Below are 19,994 nucleotides of genomic sequence, written 5' to 3' on the forward strand. Positions count from 1 at the left end.
TTGTAAATGTATACAGGAAGAATGACTGCTGGGAAGTCTCTGTATGAACTTGAATTTGTCTAATTTTTCAGTTGTGGTCATTTTGCAAAATAATCTGGAAGTAAGTAATGTGCATGCTGGCTCTTCTTGGAATGGATGCTCAGAACTTTTAACAGTGAATCTCTCCATGATTCTCAGTGCCTCTCTTGTAACATATACTGCTGTAGTTTAATCAGCATCTGTGTGACACTTATGTTTACTAAACATAAGGATGATGAAGACACATGTTTCTCTTTTTTTGTTTGGATAAATAATTTAGTTGCTACTGCACTGAAACTTTGCAGGTAGTGTTTTATTCACCCCCACACACACACACACACACACACAAACTCAAATTTACTGCAACTGTTTGTTCGTTTATTTTGTCTGATTCCCTCTCATTCCCCCCCCCCCCCCTCCCCCCCCCCCCCCCCATCTCTCTCTCTCTCTCTCTCTCTCTCTCTCTCTCTCTCTCTCTCTCTCTCTCTTTCTCTTTCTCATACCTACTCTTTTTATTTGTCCTTTGCTTTTAATTGGTCTTTGTGCCTTGCTTTCTGTGTCATGAACTCTACTTTCAGTTGAATGAGTATTTCCACAAATTCTGTCCTATCATCTGTATGGTGGTAATCCACTAAAAAGGCATTGATTAAAATCCAAACCAGAGCTGATATTCAAACATCAGTTCACTGGACACTTTAGTTGCTCATTGATTTCATCCTATACATTCATTACTAATTTTTCTATTGCTGCTAAAATAAAATCTGGCTGTAAAAGACAACTCCTGTGTTTTAATGAACATAAATGAAAACTGCAAGAAAAAGTGGAAAAGTATATATAAATACCTGTATGAGACATCTGCGAGTTCTGAAACCGTGCAACCATTTCAGGCACTGAATGTTGAAGTGGCAATGACACTTCTTGATCATTGCCTTTTTTATATGCCCTGTCATTTGAAGTTATTCTGTTCCCATCTACGACACCATCAGTCTTAAAAGTCTTATTAAGCCATCTGTCCATGCAGTTGCCAATAGTTTTCTGGTGCCTAATGTTGTCAGGGCGCTTGTGATTGGAGATATTTTGCAGGCGATCTTCTTCAATATGCTGTAGTGCTGTTGCATGACTAGATGACCTGAAAATGTGATTTATTATACGGTTCAATCATTTTTTCTCATGACCTGTGATGTAGCTTGTTGGAACTATTCCATTAGTTATGACTCCTGTGAATAACTAATATATTTTTGTACCCCTTTGCTTCTTTCTCAGATCTTGTACTTGTCAGTAGTATGCCTCTGAGAGGTGTTGAAATATTTCAAAATGTCATCTAAGCTGTTTCCCACTTATTGTTACATTCATTATTCAGGATAATGTACACTCCTGGAAATGGAAAAAAGAACACATTGACACCGGTGTGTCAGACCCACCATACTTGCTCCGGACACTGCGAGAGGGCTGTACAAGCAATGATCACACGCACGGCACAGCGGACACACCAGGAACCGCGGTGTTGGCCGTCGAATGGCGCTAGCTGCGCAGCATTTGTGCACCGCTGCCGTCAGTGTCAGCCAGTTTGCCGTGGCATACGGAGCTCCATCGCAGTCTTTAACACTGGTAGCATGCCGCGACAGCGTGGACGTGAACCGTATGTGCAGCTGACGGACTTTGAGCGAGGGCGTATAGTGGGCATGCGGGAGGCTGGGTGGACGTACCGCCGAATTGCTCAACACGTGGGGCGTGAGGTCTCCACAGTACATCGATGTTGTCGCCAGTGGTCAGCGGAAGGTGCACATGCCCGTCGACCTGGGACCGGACCGCAGCGACGCACGGATGCACGCCAAGACCGTAGGATCCTACGCAGTGCCGTAGGGGACCGCACCGCCACTTCCCAGCAAATTAGGGACACTGTTGCTCCTGGGGTATCGGCGAGGACCATTCGCAACCGTCTCCATGAAGCTGGGCTACGGTCCCGCACACCGTTAGGCCGTCTTCCGCTCACGCCCCAACATCGTGCAGCCCGCCTCCAGTGGTGTCGCGACAGGCGTGAATGGAGGGACGAATGGAGATGTGTCGTCTTCAGCGATGAGAGTCGCTTCTGCCTTGGTGCCAATGATGGTCGTATGCGTGTTTGGCGCCGTGCAGGTGAGCGCCACAATCAGGACTGCGTACGACCGAGGCACACAGGGCCATCACCCGGCATCATGGTGTGGGGAGCGATCTCCTACACTAGCCGTACACCACTGGTGATCGTCGAGGGGACACTGAATAGTGCACGGTACATCCAAACCGTCATCGAACCCATCGTTCTACCATTCCTAGACCGGCAAGGGAACTTGCTGTTCCAACAGGACAATGCACGTCCGCATGTATCCCGTGCCACCCAACGTGCTCTAGAAGGTGTAAGTCAACTACCCTGGCCAGCAAGATCTCCGGATCTGTCCCCCAATGAGCATGTTTGGGACTGGATGAAGCGTCGTCTCACGCGGTCTGCACGTCCAGCACGAACTCTGGTCCAACTGAGGCGCCAGGTGGAAATGGCATGGCAAGCCGTTCCACAGGACTACATCCAGCATCTCTACGATCGTCTCCATGGGAGAATAGCAGCCTGCATTGCTGCGAAAGGTGGATATACACTGTACTAGTGCCGACATTGTGCATGCTCTGTTGCCTGTGTCTATGTGCCTGTGGTTCTGTCAGTGTGATCATGTGATGTATCTGACCCCAGGAATGTGTCAATAAAGTTTCCCCTTCCTGGGACAATGAATTCACGGTGTTCTTATTTCAATTTCCAGGAGTGTATTTGGTGTGCTGATTCTAATGCTGCACTTAGTTTTATTAGGAAATGAGTTAATTAGAAATTATACCTAAGTGTAGCTTTTATTACTTGAAGTAATAAGCAAAACATTATGGGCTAATATGTATTTCTGGGCATTGTGACACCATTAGTTACAACTCTTAAATAACTTTTCTTTTTTAAACATCATTGGAAGAACAGTGATCTGACTGATTTTTTAAAATTAGAAAAGTCTTGATTGCGTAAATGTTTTCGTATGATAAAGACTGTTTTAATTTTTATAAATTTAAATAATTTAATCAAAATTCTGTGAAACTAATTAATTTGAGATAAATGAAATGTGGAATTTCTGAAATAATAATGTTCAAATGCCAGTCTTTACATAGTTAGATACCACTAAGTTTGGAGTCTATGTCCAGACATGGTTGAGCTAACAGACATGTAACACCTATGTCAAATCTGCTCGTAGTATTTGCTCATCCAATAGTTATGTGCAAGTTGTTTGCAAAAATACATATATTGGTATCCGTGGAAACTCAGTACTGTCAATGTTTAAAAGATTAAAGTAATTCCTGTAACTTAACTTAAGGAATATTTTGACTGAAATGTGTTGTTGTTGTTAGGAGGATTGGATGGCCATTGTCATTAGAACAAACAATTATTGGGAGTGGCGACTTTTATTAATGACTGAACTAAGTGAATTACTGCAGTGTACTTCTGTATGGCTATTTAATACTAGACAATAGTCTATGTGAACTTTTGTGATTTGTACAAATATGGCCTGCATTCTGTGTGAAACTCAATTACTTTGTCTAGTGACTTCTTAGAACTATCACTGATTGTTGGGCAGTGCTTCATCAATTTAAGCTTCAGTAGCTTTACAATTTTCTGAGTAATTCTGCCACAGGACTGTTAGTTGCTTGTGAATGCTGACCTGATTTTAGTGGATAATAATCTCATGAAATAGAAAAACTGGTCATCATCACAACAATATAACTTGGAGGTTAATAAATGCATTAAAAAATGCAACCTAAACTGTGGTGTTGTGTAAAGTTTTTTGAGCAAGCACCATCAAATGCTAAATAAGAGTTTCAGAGTGAAGACAAGAGACTGAAAGTCCACAGGAGGCCACAGAAATCAGGTTGTTGGCTTACAATTTGGTGCTCTATGGTTGAAGAGTTGTCCCACCCTAGCACAACTAAAAATTACTCAAGCATGTGAAGAACAATTCCACCTTAGTATAGTCATAACAATCTTAGGCGGTACCAAGTACAGTTTATGTGGGTGAGGAAGTTCATCTGCCCAGGCACAATAAAAATGAACTTATGAAGGACAACGATAAGTGAAAATAATTTTGAATTTGCAGATTAAAACGTGATACTGGGGGTTGTAGTGGCAGTGAACAGTGAAAACATTTCAAAAGGCATGGGTGAAACAAAACTGTAAATAGGGACAGTGCATTTAATTCAAATGACAAGAGCAAGACTAACTATGACACAGCGTAATCACCAAACATGGATGCTGCCAAAGGAGGGGCTTCAGCCAATCAGAGATGAGAAGGTCGGCACTATTTTAGATAGAGCAACAGCCAGTGAGGATATTTGGCATGAAATTCAGCAGTAAATATTGCAAACTGATGCAGAAGTGTGAAAGACAGACTAATTTTGATGGCTACACCTACCACCACTGAGACAATTTAAAGGTAAAATTGTTTGTTTTTTAAGTGTTCAGACAATATTGATAAAAAGCATGACAGGAAAATGAAAAACAGTGTAGATGGTGAGAGTGCACAGAAAATGTTGGAAAACAAGTCTCTTAAATCACTGTTGATGAAGTTTGTGAATGAGAATATTCATAGCAAAAGTGACAGTGGTGGTTTCAGAGTAGAAATGAATAAAAATGGTAGTGACATTAAATATCAATTTAAAAACTGAGACAAGCATTTAGAGTTAGTGAAAACCTGTTTCAACAATAGGACATAAAATGCCAATGAATATGGGATCATTATTAGATGTTTGGAGTCAGAATCTACTGGAAAGAGGAGATGAGCTGGAAAAATGTATAGTGAGGGGCTAGAAGTTGATGTTATTGATTGTCAGAATGATTTAACTGAAGTAATGCAAATATGATCTGATGATAGTAATAAAATGGTCTTCAGCACAAAGCAAATTGATGTTGTTGATCTTGAGAAGGTGGGGGTAGCTAAAGAAAATGTTGATGTAACAACTGATGCATTTGACTATATTGAAATATGGTTTGTGCAGATGGTAAAAGAAAGTTTGACAAAGTTGACAAGTATATAAGCAGACAAACAAAGAATGACAATATGTACAAAGGCCGTGATTCAAACCTGGGTCTTCTGCTCACTAGGCAAATGTGCTAACCACTACGCCAACCTGGCACAGTGGCTTTGCACAACTGCACAGCTACCCCCCCCCCCCCCCCCCCCCAATCCAAATTCCCATTCATGCCTCAGTCCACTAGGTATTCTCCTTAAATCAGACAGCATTGCAGAGGCTCTACAACTATTTTGGAATGGCACCTCAGCATTGAATGAAACTAGGGTCCTGCCTGAAACACAGGCATAGGTGCTTTAATCAAATTAAATTATATGTTTCCAAAGACCTTTCCAAGTCTCCCAAACATCAAAGTGGGTTGAGGTGTGAATGAGAATTTGGACTGGGGGGGGGGGGGGGCAGGCATGCTAGAGTAGTCTGGGCAGTTGTGTAAAGCCCCTGTGCAAGTGTGGCGTAGTGGACAGAGTATTTGCCTAGTGAGCAGGCGACCTGGGTTCATATCTTGGCCTTGGTACAAATTTTCATTCATTGCTTCAGTCTGCAACATAGTCATCATAGATGTTGGAGACTTGAAAAGGTCTCTGGAATCATGTAGTTTCATTCAATTAAGGTTGAGAAGATTGAATTGTTAGTAATTAACAGTTGTAGTAATGAGATTCAGTTTATTGCAGTTAATGTAAATGATGGTGTGATGAAAGATTTGCATGCTGGAAAGGCAAAGACTACCAAAACAAAGATGCATGTAGTGGTTAACACTAAAATACACAATTTTAAAAAATGATTTTTCATGTAAATATGCAAAAAGCAGTTTTCAATGTAGATGTACATGCGATTTTAATGAGTTTGTAATGTTCAAGGGAATTTAGTTTTGCAATGTGGAATTTTCAAAGCTTTCATTGTATTTTGCAATGGAGTGGCAGATGTTTTGAGAAAAAAATGTGGAATTTCACTAAATCTTGCAAAACTGGATGGAAAGATAATGTCAATGTAAATGTGAATCCACCCAGTAGGTAGAGGTGAATATATTATGTGGCGAGTAACACCACCTAGCTGACAGAATGAGATTTTCACTCTGCAGAAGAGCTTCTGTAAAGTTTGGAAGGTAGGAGACGAGGTACTGGCAGAAGTAAAGCTGTGAGTACCGGGCGTGAGTCGTGCTTCGGTAGCTCAGATGGTAGAGCACTTGCCCGCGAAAGGCAAAGGTCCCGAGTTCGAGTCTCGGTCGGGCACACAGTTTTAATCTGCCAGGAAGTTTCATATCAGCGTACACTCCGCTGCAGAGTGAAAATCTCATTCTGGAAACATCCCATAGGCTGTGGCTAAGCCATGTCTCCGCTATATCCTTTCTTTTGGGAGTGCTAGTTCTGCAAGGTTCGCAGGAGAGCTTCTGTAAAGTTTGGAAGGTAGGAGACGAGGTACTGGCAGAAGTAAAGCTGTGAGTACCGGGCGTGAGTCGTGCTTCGGTAGCTCAGATGGTAGAGCACTTGCCCGCGAAAGGCAAAGGTCCCGAGTTCGAGTCTCGGTCGGGCACACAGTTTTAATCTGCCAGGAAGTTTCATATCAGCGTACACTCCGCTGCAGAGTGAAAATCTCATTCTGGAAACACCCCATAGGCTGTGGCTAAGCCATGTCTCCGCTATATCCTTTCTTTCGGGAGTGCTAGTTCTGCAAGGTTCGCAGGAGAGCTTCTGTAAAGTTTGGAAGGTAGGAGACGAGGTACTGGCAGAAGTAAAGCTGTGAGTACCGGGCGTGAGTCATGCTTCGGTAGCTCAGATGGTAGAGCACTTGCCCGCAAAAGCCAAAGGTCCCGAGTTCGAGTCTCGGTCGGGCACACAGTTTTAATCTGCCAGGAAGTTTCATATCAGCGTACACTCCGCTGCAGAGTGAAAATTCTCATTCTGGAAACATCCCATAGGCTGTGGCTAAGCCATGTCTCCGCTATATCCTTTCTTTCGGGAGTGCTAGTTCTGCAAGGTTCGCAGGAGAGCTTCTGTAAAGTTTGGAAGGTAGGAGACGAGGTACTGGCAGAAGTAAAGCTGTGAGTACCGGCCGTGAGTCGTGCTTCGGTAGCTCAGATGGTAGAGCACTTGCCCGCGAAAGGCAAAGGTCCCGAGTTCGAGTCTCGGTCGGGCACACAGTTTTAATCTGCCAGGAAGTTTCATATCAGCGTACACTCCGCTGCAGAGTGAAAATCTCATTCTGGAAACATCCCATAGGCTGTGGCTAAGCCATGCCTCCGCTATATCCTTTCTTTCGGGAGTGCTAGTTCTGCAAGGTTCGCAGGAGAGCTTCTGTAAAGTTTGGAAGGTAGGAGACGAGGTACTGGCAGAAGTAAAGCTGTGAGTACCGGGCGTGAGTCGTGCTTCGGTAGCTCAGATGGTAGAGCACTTGCCCGCGAAAGGCAAAGGTCCCGAGTTCGAGTCTCGGTCGGGCACACAGTTTTAATCTGCCAGGAAGTTTCATATCAGCGTACACTCCGCTGCAGAGTGAAAATTCTCATTCTGGAAACATCCCATAGGCTGTGGCTAATCCATGTCTCCGCTATATCCTTTCTTTCGGGAGTGCTAGTTCTGCAAGTTTCGCAGGAGAGCTTCTGTAAAGTTTGGAAGGTATGAGACGAGGTACTGGCAGAAGTAAAGCTGTGAGTACCGGGCGTGAGTCGTACTTCGGTAGCTCAGATGGTAGAGCACTTGCCCGCGAAAGGCAAAGGTCCCGAGTTCGAGTCTCGGTCGGGCACACAGTTTTAATCTGCCAGGAAGTTTCATATCAGCGTACACTCCGCTGCAGAGTGAAAATCTCATTCTGGAAACATCCCATAGGCTGTGGCTAAGCCATGTCTCCGCTATATCCTTTCTTTCGGGAGTGCTAGTTCTGCAAGTTTCGCAGGAGAGCTTCTGTAAAGTTTGGAAGGTAGGAGACGAGGTACTGGCAGAAGTAAAGCTGTGAGTACCGGGCGTGAGTCGTGCTTCGGTAGCTCAGATGGTAGAGCACTTGCCCGCGAAAAGCAAAGGTCCCGAGTTCGAGTCTCGGTCGGGCACACAGTTTTAATCTGCCAGGAAGTTTCATATCAGCGTACACTCCGCTGCAGAGTGAAAATCTCATTCTGGAAACATCCCATAGGCTGTGGCTAAGCCATGTCTCCGCTATATCCTTTCTTTCGGGAGTGCTAGTTCTGCAAGGTTCGCAGGAGAGCTTCTGTAAAGTTTGGAAGGTAGGAGACGAGGTACTGGCAGAAGTAAAGCTGTGAGTACCGGGCGTGAGTCATGCTTCGGTAGCTCAGATGGTAGAGCACTTGCCCGCGAAAGCCAAAGGTCCCGAGTTCGAGTCTCGGTCGGGCACACAGTTTTAATCTGCCAGGAAGTTTCATATCAGCGTACACTCCGCTGCAGAGTGAAAATCTCATTCTGGAAACATCCCATAGGCTGTGGCTAAGCCATGTCTCCGCTATATCCTTTCTTTCGGGAGTGCTAGTTCTGCAAGGTTCGCAGGAGAGCTTCTGTAAAGTTTGGAAGGTAGGAGACGAGGTACTGGCAGAAGTAAAGCTGTGAGTACCGGGCGTGAGTCGTGCTTCGGTAGCTCAGATGGTAGAGCACTTGCCCGCGAAAGGCAAAGGTCCCGAGTTCGAGTCTCGGTCGGGCACACAGTTTTAATCTGCCAGGAAGTTTCATATCAGCGTACACTCCGCTGCAGAGTGAAAATTCTCATTCTGGAAACATCCCATAGGCTGTGGCTAAGCCATGTCTCCGCTATATCCTTTCTTTCGGGGGTTGCTAGTTCTGCAAGGTTCGCAGGAGAGCTTCTGTAAAGTTTGGAAGGTAGGAGACGAGGTACTGGCAGAAGTAAAGCTGTGAGTACCGGGCGTGAGTCGTGCTTCGGTAGCTCAGATGGTAGAGCACTTGCCCGCGAAAGGCAAAGGTCCCGAGTTCGAGTCTCGGTCGGGCACACAGTTTTAATCTGCCAGGAAGTTTCATATCAGCGTACACTCCACTGCAGAGTGAAAATCTCATTCTGGAAACATCCCATAGGCTGTGGCTAAGCCATGTCTCCGCTATATCCTTTCTTCCGGGAGTGCTAGTTCTGCAAGTTTCGCAGGAGAGCTTCTGTAAAGTTTGGAAGGTAGGAGACGAGGTACTGGCAGAAGTAAAGCTGTGAGTACCGGGCGTGAGTCGTACTTTGGTAGCTCAGATGGTAGAGCACTTGCCCGCGAAAGGCAAAGGTCCCGAGTTCGAGTCTCGGTCGGGCACACAGTTTTAATCTGCCAGGAAGTTTCATATTAGCGTACACTCCGCTGCAGAGTGAAAATCTCATTCTGGAAACATCCCATAGGCTGTGGCTAAGCCATGTCTCCGCTATATCCTTTCTTTCGGGAGTGCTAGTTCTGCAAGTTTCGCAGGAGAGCTTCTGTAAAGTTTGGAAGGTAGGAGACGAGGTACTGGCAGAAGTAAAGCTGTGAGTACCGGGCGTGAGTCGTGCTTCGGTAGCTCAGATGGTAGAGCGCTTGCCCGCGAAAGGCAAAGGTCCCGAGTTCGAGTCTCGGTCGGGCACACAGTTTTAATCTGCCAGGAAGTTTCATACCACCTAGCTGTGTGATTCTGTTCTTCCTTTCATAGGTCACTCTTTCCTCTTCTTATCAGTAGATTACAAGGAAATAATCATCATCTACTTTCAACAGTTGTCGTGTATATAAAGGTTCACTATTTCAGTGGTTGGTTTTTTGTGTGTCAGTAAATGCAAGAAGTATGTAAGAGGATGAAAGCAATACAGTTAATGTTAAATCAGCTAAAATTATATCCTTACTGTGTTTAAGTTTAATACTATTGAACAATTTGTATAAATAATTTCAAGTTCTTCTCCAGCTTAATATATGGATTTCTACATCTACATCTACATCAATACTCCGCAAGCCACCTGACGGTGTGTGGCAGAGGGTACTTTGAGTACTTCTATTAGTCCTTCCTTCTATTCCAGTCTCATATTGTTCGTGGAAAGAAAGATTGTCAGTATGGCACTGTGTGGTCTAATCTCTCCGATTTTATCCTCATGGTCTCTTCGCGTGGTATACGTAGGAGGGAGCAATATAGTGCTTGACTCCTCGGTGAAGGTATGTTCTCGAAACTTCAACAAAAGCCCATACCAAGCTACTGAGCGTCTCTCTTGCAGAGTCTTCCACTGGTGTTTATCTATCATCTCCGTAACGCTTTTGTGATTACTAAATGATCCTGTAATGAAGCGTGCTGCTCTCTGTTGGATCTTTTCTATCTCTTCTATCAACCCTATCTGGTACGATCCCACACCGGTGAGCAGTATTCAAGCAGTGGGCGAACAAGTGTACTGTAACCTACTTCCTTTGTTTTCGGATTGCATTTCCTTAGGATTCTTCCAATGAATCTCAGTCTGGCATCTGCTTTACCGATGATTAATTTTATGTGGTCATTACATTTTAAATCACCCCTACTGCCTACTCCCAGATAATTTATGGAATTAACTGCTTCCAGTTGCTGACCTGCTATATTGTAGCTAAATGATAAAGGATCTTTCTTTCTATGTATTCGCAGCACATTACACTTGTCTACATTGTGAATACCAACGGTCCTACGAAACTCCCCTGCAGCACACCTGAAATCACTCTTACTTCGGAAGACTTCTCTCCATTGAGAATGACATGCTGCATTCTGTTATCTAGGAACTCTTCAATCCAATCACACAATTGGTCTGATAGTCCATATGCTCTTACTTTGTTCATTAAACAACTGTGGGGAACTGTATCAAACACCTTGCGGAAGTCAAGAAACACAGCATCTACCTGGGAACCCGAGTCTATGGCCCTCTTAGTCTCATGGACGAATAGCGCGAGCTGGGTTTCACATGATTGTCTTTTTCGAAGCCCATGCTGATTCCTACAGAGTAGATTTCTAGTCTCCAGAAAAATCATTATACTCTAACATAATATGTGTTCCGAAATTCTACAACTGATCGTCGTTAAAGATATAGGTCTATAGTTCTGCAAATCTGTTCAATGTCCCTTCTTGAAAACGGGGATGACCTGTGCTCTTTTCCAATCCTTTGGAACACTACGGGACACCGCTTCAAGAAGGGGGGGGGGGGGGGGGCAAGTTCCTTCCCCTACTCTGTGTAAAATTGAATTGGTATCCCATTAGGTCCATCGGTCTTTCCTCTTTTGAGCGATTTTAATTGTTTTTCTATCCCGCTGTCATCTATTTCGATATCTTCCATTTTGTAATCTGTGCGACAATCTAGAGAAGGAACTACAGTGCAGTCTTCCTTTGTGAAACAGCTTCGGAAAAAGACATTTAGTATTTTGGCCTTTAGTCTTCATCCTCTGTTTCAGTACCATTTTTGTCACAGAGTGTCTGGGCATTTTGTTTTGATCCACCTACCACTTTGACATAAGACCAAAATTTCTTAGGATTTTCTGCCAAGTCAATACATAGAACTTTACTTTCGAATTCATTGAATGCCTCTCGCATAGCCTTCCTCACACTACATTTCGCTTCGTGTAATTTTTGTTTGTCTGCAAGGCTTTGGCTATGTTTTTGTTTGCTGTGAAGTTCCCTTTGCTTCCGCAGCAGTTTTCTAACTCTGTTGTGCCACAGTGGCTCTTTTCCATCTCTTACAATCTTGCTTGGTACATACTCATCTAATGCATATTGTACGATAGTTTGAACTTTGTCCACTGATCCTCAACACTATCTGTACTTGAGACACAACTTTTGTGTTGAGCCGTCAAGTACTCTGAAATCTGCTTTTTGTCACTTTTGCTAAACAGAAAAATCTTCCTACCTTTTTTAATATTTCTATTTACGGCTGAAATCATCAATGCAGTAACTGCTTTATGATCGCTGATTCCCTGTTCTGCATTAACTGTTTCAAATAGTTCGGGTCTGTTTGTCACCAGAAGGTCTAATATGTTATCGCCACAAGTCGGTTCTCTGCTTAACTGCTCAAGGTAGTTTTCAGATAATGCACTTAACAAAAATTTCACTGGATTCTTTGTCCCTGCCACCCATTATAAACGTTTGAGTCTACCAGTCTATATCTGGCAAATTAAGATCTCCACCCAGAACTATAACATGGTCGGGAAATCTACTCAAAATATTTTCCAGATTTTCCTTCAGGTGCTCTGCCACAACAGCTGCTGAGCCAGGGGGCCTATAGAGACATCCTATTACAATGTTTGATCTTACTTTAACCGTGACCTTCACCCAAATTATTTCACATTTCGGATCGCCGTCAATTTCCTTCAACATTATTGCACTTCTTATCGCTATAAACATGCCTCCACCTTCACTGTCCAGCCTGTCTCTGCAGTATACATTCCAATCTGAGTTTAGAATTTCATTACTGTTTACATTTGGTTTCAGCCAACTTTCTGTCCCTGGGCATTGTGACTGTTTATTAATGAGAGCAGTTCTGGGACCTTTCTATAGACGCTCCTGCAGTTTACTATTACCACATTCATATTTTTATTCCCTGTTGCATTTTGCCTACTACTACCTTGTCGTATCTCAGGAGGCATCTTGTTGGACCTAGGGAGGGAATTCTCTAACCTAAAAAACTCACATGTGCACTCCACACGTACTCCGCTAACCCTTGTAGCCGCTTCCTGCGTGTAGTGCACACCTGACCTATTCAGGGGGACCCTACATTTCTCCACCTGATATTGGAGGTCAAGAAATTTGCACCCCAGATCTCCGCAGAATCGTCTGAGCCTCTGGTTTAAGCCTTCCACTCGGCTCCAAACCAGAGGACCACGATCGGTTCTGGGAACGATACTACAAATATTTAGCTCAGATTCCACCCCATGAGCGAGGCTTTATGCCTTCAGCAACTCCGCCAACTGCCTGTATGAACTGAGGATGACCTCTGAACCCAGACGGCAGGAGTCATTGGTGCCGACATGAGCAACAATTTGTAGTTGGGTGCACCCAGTGCTCTCTATCACCGCCAGCAGGGCCTCCTCCACATCTCGGATGAGACCCCCCGGCAAGCAGACAGAGTGAACACTGGCCTTCTATCCCGACCTTTCTGCTATTTCCCTAACGGTCTCCATCACCAACCTAACATTGGAGCTCCCAATCACTAATAAACCCCTCCCTCCATGAGCCTGCTTGGACCTTGCTGAAGGAGCAGCCACATGTCCACTCACAGGCAGAGCGGGCGATGCCACACGGCCAGCCTCCACATTGATCCTCTGCCTCGTGCGACGCGACTCCTGCTGGACCTGTCATTCCCCTTGGGGAGAGGGTGGCCCAACCGCGCCCGGTACCCGCGAAGATGTCTCGACAACAGGGACCGTGGGTGACGCATGTAACACCTGGGGTGTACCAAGCGATGCACCAGACTCCCCACTGCCACTACACTCCGAGGCAGCAGCCTGAAGACGGCTGACCGTGGCCATCAACACATTCAGCTGTTCGCAAACAGTGGCCATCTCCTCCTATGTCCGAACACAGCAGTCACACATTCTATCCATCCTAAGAAATCAACAATTTACTGTAGAGAGTTAATCAACTTTTAACTAGACTGCTAATTCACTAAAGGCAGCTGTAGCTGACTAAACTGTGGTTACTAGATACTTCTTCTTGGAAACAATGAAAATAAGCACTACCGTATTTACTCGAATCTAAGCCTTTTTTTCCGGTTTTTGTAATCCAAAAAACCGCCTGCGGCTTAGAATCGAGTGCAAAGTAAGCAGAAGTTCTGAAAAATGTTGGTAAGTGCCGCCACTGCTAACTTCTGCCGTCAAATATATGTAGCACTACATAGGCATGCTTTGCAGGCACAAAGATAAATACTGGCGTCAAAACCTCTGCGTCAGTAAATAAATTTTAAAAAAAGGTTGAAGACGAGCTTTTTTCTCCGCCTCAAGTTTCGACCACTGCATTTTCATACATTATCCAATGAAGTAAATACAAATTCCGTACTGTTCATCTTCGAATGTTGCAGCATTTCAATTTACTACGAAAATCCGACTGGCAAGACTATTCGAGATGTTTGTCAATATGGCCAACTCTACGTTCTGAATTTTTTCCTACCTGTGAGAAGAGATGGTTGCTAATAGGAACTTTTATGAATTGTCAATCACACGCAGTATTCTCTTCACCATAAGAATAATACGAATATAAACATTTTGCCATGTATTGTTTCATGTTTGCTGCTATCTCATTTAAATCCCGTCTGCCTAATAAACTACGAAACTAGAGTGAGACAACCGCACACGCAGAAGAATATGCGTATAATGTCATGTTTATATTCGTATTATTCTTATGCCTAATAGTGATACAGTCAGAAATGAAGCACGGCAATTGACTAGATTTTTAAATCTAAGATGACTCTAATTTCTGTGCAGAATGTAATGTACTGAAGAGGTGTCTGCAAAGATTTTCAAATGGAGAAAAATTTTCCCTAAACTCTCGTTCAGACCATCTTCTATCATACACAGTCTATTACTGGGTTCTTGTTGATCATTATCAAAGAAAGCAGCAGTGTGAGTAACAACAAATAGCAGTCTCTTGCCATTGTTTCCCTAATAAGACTACCTCTCTCTCTCTCTCTCTCTCTCTCTCTCTCTCTCTCTCTCTTTTTTATTTTTTATTTATTGTAAGCAGCGGTAGCGCACACAAAAGCAAGCCATGCCGCGAGCGGCGACAGGTCGTAAACACTCATTATCAGAATGTGACAAACAATGCATGACACAGTACAGTAATGCATTTTCAGCCTAGAGTGACACAAACACCTATAACAAAGAGAACGGCACTTATCAGATCAAAGAAAAATAAGCAATTAAATCAAACCAGATGAAGCACATGAAAAAGGAAGGGCACCCGTATAAATACGGACAGAGTGCCTGACGCATAGCAATGGCTACCTGGTTAAGCTTCACTGCTAAGCTTACGACTCGAACCAAACTACTGCAGCTGTGTCGTCATTCATTCGACCTAAATTGTGTCTCATATTACAATGGACCAACTTTGTTTTGATCTGGAGGTGCGGTCTAAAACTTTTCTCTCCCCTTGAATTTCAAGTCTCAAATTTCAGGTGTGGCTTAGATTCGGGAAAATTTTTTTCCCTTGATTTCGAGTCTCATTTTTCAGGTGCGGCTTAGATTCGAGTGCGGCTTAGATTTGAGTAAATACAGTATCTGTCTCTGGACTGGATTCAAAACAAACACAAAATCTATGGAACACTATTACTAGTACTCGAAAATTAAAGCTTCCTAAAAGCATAAACACATGGAAAAAGAAGTGATACAGCAGATGTGAAGCAGACGGCAGTTATCAATCAATAAAGTTTTGAGCAAACACCATCAAATACTGAATAATATTTTCAGCTTCAAAACAACAGACTAGCATATTACTGAGGAGATGGCGGGGACTACAGAAAATGTAGTTGGGCTTACAGTTTGAAACGAAACATATAGATGCCTGCACTGCCCTAACACAGGTATCTCTTGATCTGAATAGCTAGTTAACTTAACATTTGCGGCACGCAACAGAGGTGTGCCCAGCAGTTTGTAAGTGTCTTGATTGATAAGTGAAACTGCAGCTCCGGTATCGAGGCAACAACTCTTACTTGTTCTGAGAGTGCCCAACACTTGTGGTCAGAAACGAATGTTTAGTTTTTTATTGACAAATGACTCTCATCATATGGCAAAGGAATTGTTCAAAGAGGTGACTGCCTGTCTCAATGTTTGCATTACAATGTAATTCAATGACAGCATTAAACTCTTGGTTCAAAATAATTTTCTCCTCATTTCTTTATGAGAGAAGAGTAACACTGCTCCACCAGTACACAACACAGTGTATTATTGAGGTATGCATTTCATGGGGAAAATTAAATACTATCAGTATGATTTTTACACTGGAGGTTTGGGAAACCATGTAGATGTCCATGAAACAAAGTCCTTCACAAGTTATGTCTGGTAATTTAGCACAACTGCAAATCATCCAGAACAGGAAGGTGGTCATCATCAGTCATAATATCATCTGCATTTTATTTCATTAGATTTCATCTAACAGCGCAGCTATCATCAGAGATGTAAATACAAAATCAACACAGGAATCGGCACCAAAAAAGCACACTAACCAAGAATTGTGTCACAGTTGTGCCAATAGCACAATTACATACTTTTACAGGTATTCATATAGACTTAGCATAGTTATAATGACACACATTATAACAAAATTTTACCATGTACAAACATCACTCAAGCTGAGGCTGCTGTTTACAGATCCATATGGTTAGACTCTGTTTACATGATGTTGGATGGCCAATGCCATCTATTTCCATTATCTATATACTCCCTTTGTCAGAAATGTTCCAGGCCTGATTTTTTTTAAAAACAGAAAATTGCGCTTACTAATTAATGAACCTAGTGATTATTGAAGAAGTCCCCTTGGCTATCTTTAAACAGTTGCCAATGTTTCTGTAGGTCTTGGAAGCAAGCAGGGAAATTTTCAACTACAATGCGTATAAGCTCATTTGTCACAGCCTGTTGGATGTCAGTGATATCTTGATGAAGCTTCCCTTTCAGTCACCTTCTCACTCACAGAAACAAGAAAAAAAATGCAAGGTGAGAAGTCAAGTGAATATGGTAGATGTGAGATGCCAATATCAGAATGTCTGGCCAGATTCTTGGTAACAGATAAAGTAGTATGAGGTCTTGCGTTGTCATGCAGTGAGAACTAGTCCTGAAAAGCCACAATTCTGGGCGGCAATGTCGAAGTCGAATTGTTTGTTGCAAACATATCAAGACTTCATTGTAAAGATTCTGGTTCACTGTTTCACCTGGAGGAACATACTCATGGTGAACTAATCCTTTACTATCAAAGAATGCGGTCCACACTGTCTTTGTTTTCAAAGGTTGTCACTTGACCTTTTTCAAGGCTGGTGATCCAGGACTCTGCCATTCAGCACATTGACACTTTGTGTGAGGGTCACACACATTGGTAATACCAACTTTCATCCCCAGAAATAATCTTTGACACAAATTTGGGATCATGTCTGGTTCTATCGAATAGTACAGCAAAAATTCTGTGCCTTTCTTCTTTCTGGTAATCTGTTAAGTGTGTAAGAGATGAGTTTTGCATTAAGTTTCCATTTCCCTAAATCTTCACGTAAAATCTTATGACACATGTCACAATTCAAATTAAGTTCTTCTGATATCGACACACAGTTACAAGAAGATCTTGCAGTAACTGCCTTACACACTCCATGTTTGCATCAATACGTGCTGTAGGTGGGTGACCAGCCGTGGGATCATCTTGCACTGAATCTCTGCCTTCACGAAATCTTTTGTGCCACTCAAAAACACAACTTCTTGAAAGTGCCTTGTCTGCATATGCTTGCTTAATCATTGTCCATGTGTCAGAAGCGGTTTTCCTGAGATTAATGTAGAACTTAATGTTCACTGTTTTCTCACAATCAGCATCCATTGTGTCACTATAACTAGCATACCAAGAACTCAAACAGTGTGTTGCTAAGCACAACCCTGCCACCTAGTGAGTTTGTGTGGAAACATGGCCAAGGTCATTTCAGGGATGCACACATACCAGGTAACATAAACACGTCAGTTGTTCCTTTTTAGTACTGCAAACTCAGAAATAAAAAAACCTGTTGCGGAACTTTTCTGACAAAGGGGGTGTATAAGAAATGACTGAAGATAAAATTTATACATGAGAATAAAATGAATTCAAATAATAATAATAGTAGAATACAATTTTGTCTGGCAGCATATAAATTACAATAAGCGTTGTCGCAAATATTGCAGTATATTAAGTTTGTTATAATGAGGTACATTAAAACGTGTTAAAAAATTTATCATTATCGTAAAATAAAACAAAATGTCTATAATATACTTGCTAGCAAATTTCAAAAAACTTAAATGGCATTAATTAATATTAAAAACTTCATTACAAAGTGTCCAATTGGCAAATACTGGAAAGACAACATACATTTTTAGTCATACAATTTGTATTCATATGGTACACTTCCAGTATTTCAGATTGTACACACTGTGATGTAGTTTTAACATCAATGTGTGCTATTTTAGTTTTTTGAAACTTTCTAACAAGCTTATTATACAGATTTTATTGTATTTTACTTTCACCTGATTCAAAATTTTATTACATAGTGTCAACACAAATTTGTATTGGTAATTATTTTGTAATCCAAAAATGTAACATATAAATTGTAGAATCGACAACTGTAATTTTGATGCCAGTTTGTTACTCCTATTTTAATATTCTAAGGATTAAAGTTTTTTTAACACATTTATATTTGTACATGCTAAAATTACAGTGTAATATGTGCCATTATAACTAAGCCGAGTCTACATGAGTATCTGTAATGGTCTGAGGGTGGATGGGTGATTTGGGGGTTGGGACCAAACACCGAGGTCATCGGTTCCATCAAAATGGGGAAGGAATCCCGGCTGTTCCCTTTTGAAGGAACCATCCCAGCATTTGCCTGAATCAATTTTGGGAAATCATGGGAAACCTAAATCAGGATGGCCGAACGTGAGTTTGAACCGCCGTCCTTCCCAATGAGAATCCAGTGTGCTAACCACTGTACTGTCTCGCTTGTTATAATGGTTTGAAATTTTGCAATTGGCTTTGTGTACAGCTGTGACATGGTTCTTGGTTAGAGTGCTTTTTTCTGCTGCTTCCTGTGTTATTTTTGTATCAATAGCACTGATGGTAGCTGCATTATTGGGTGAAATCTAGATCTGCAATAAAATATGGATGATATTACGACTGATGATGACCTTTTTTCTTTCCCCTGGATTACATCAGTCATGGGGCACAATTATTCCTATGGAGTCAAATCTGATGAACTGTATATCATAATTTTATATTACATGAAATTACCATTGTCTGCATAAATCAATAAATTTATTTTTTTCCTTTCCCAATATTAAATTATATTCTCTTGCAGCACATGTGAAGTTCATAAAGGGGTGGGGGAAAATAATGTAAAAACTTGTGGCACTGGTGGAACTGTTATTCAACAAGAAGAATTGTGTATGGTGGTAAGGGAATCAATCTGGGTTGTAGACATCCCAGAGTTATTTGATTCGAACATTGAGCAAACTGTGAAGGAAACCAGAGAAAGACTTGGAAAGAAAATTGAAGTTCAGGGAGAAGAAACAAAACATTAAGGCAAGCCAGTGGCATTGTAATTTTGTCAGAAATGGCAAAGGACTTAGAAGACCAACTGAATGGCAAGGATGGTGTCTTGAAAAGAGATTATATGATGAAACAACAAAAGTAAGTGAGGGTAATGGAATGTAGTTGGATGAATTCAGGTGGTGCTGAGGAAATTAGGTTAGGAAATGAAAACTAGTAAAGGTTTTTTGTAAGTTGAACAGAAAAGTAACTGGTGGGTGCTCAAGTAGAGTGAATATAAAATTCAGAATGGCACTAGCTGGAAAAGTGTTTCTGGGAGGGAATTGTTAACAAATGCTGAGTATTAGATGGGTAAATCAGATAACTAGTGAACAGGTACTGAATTAAACTATGTAATTGGGCAATGAAAACCACTCTCATGAAAAAACTAAAGTGTAGAAAATCTCTCAGAAATGGAACCTGGGACAGAGTGAAATTGCCCAGGGGCTACATACCACCTCTATGGTTTGAAAAGTTCTCGGAACGGAATAGAAAAAAAGTACTTACATCAGTGAAACTTTTTTTATTTTTCAACGTAGTCTCCTTGTAGATTAATGCACGTAGTCCAACGATGTTCGGCGCCTTGATCCCACCTCAAAAATGAGTTTCCTCCAGGCGTCCAAAATAGTTGTCAACTCTGGCTATCAATTCTTCATTTGAAGTGAATCTTCATCCACCAAGAAAAATTTTCAGTTTTGGTAAGGG

At 42.2% G+C, this 19,994-nt stretch overlaps 1 protein-coding gene across 1 annotated transcript in view; it reads right to left on the bottom strand.

The window, feature by feature from the left end:
• LOC124595925 (ankyrin repeat domain-containing protein 6) overlaps nt 1-19,994 on the bottom strand; it is a 674,032-nt gene that overhangs the window by 19,294 nt on the left and 634,744 nt on the right. The window contains exon 13 of the mRNA XM_047134839.1: nt 861-1,147. Within this exon, the coding sequence (XP_046990795.1) occupies nt 861-1,147 (287 nt within the window). The remainder of the gene's footprint in view (nt 1-860; nt 1,148-19,994) is intronic.

This window comes from Schistocerca americana, chromosome 2, assembly GCF_021461395.2.
Source record: "Schistocerca americana isolate TAMUIC-IGC-003095 chromosome 2, iqSchAmer2.1, whole genome shotgun sequence".
In the NCBI taxonomy this organism is placed as follows: Eukaryota; Metazoa; Arthropoda; class Insecta; order Orthoptera; family Acrididae; genus Schistocerca; species Schistocerca americana.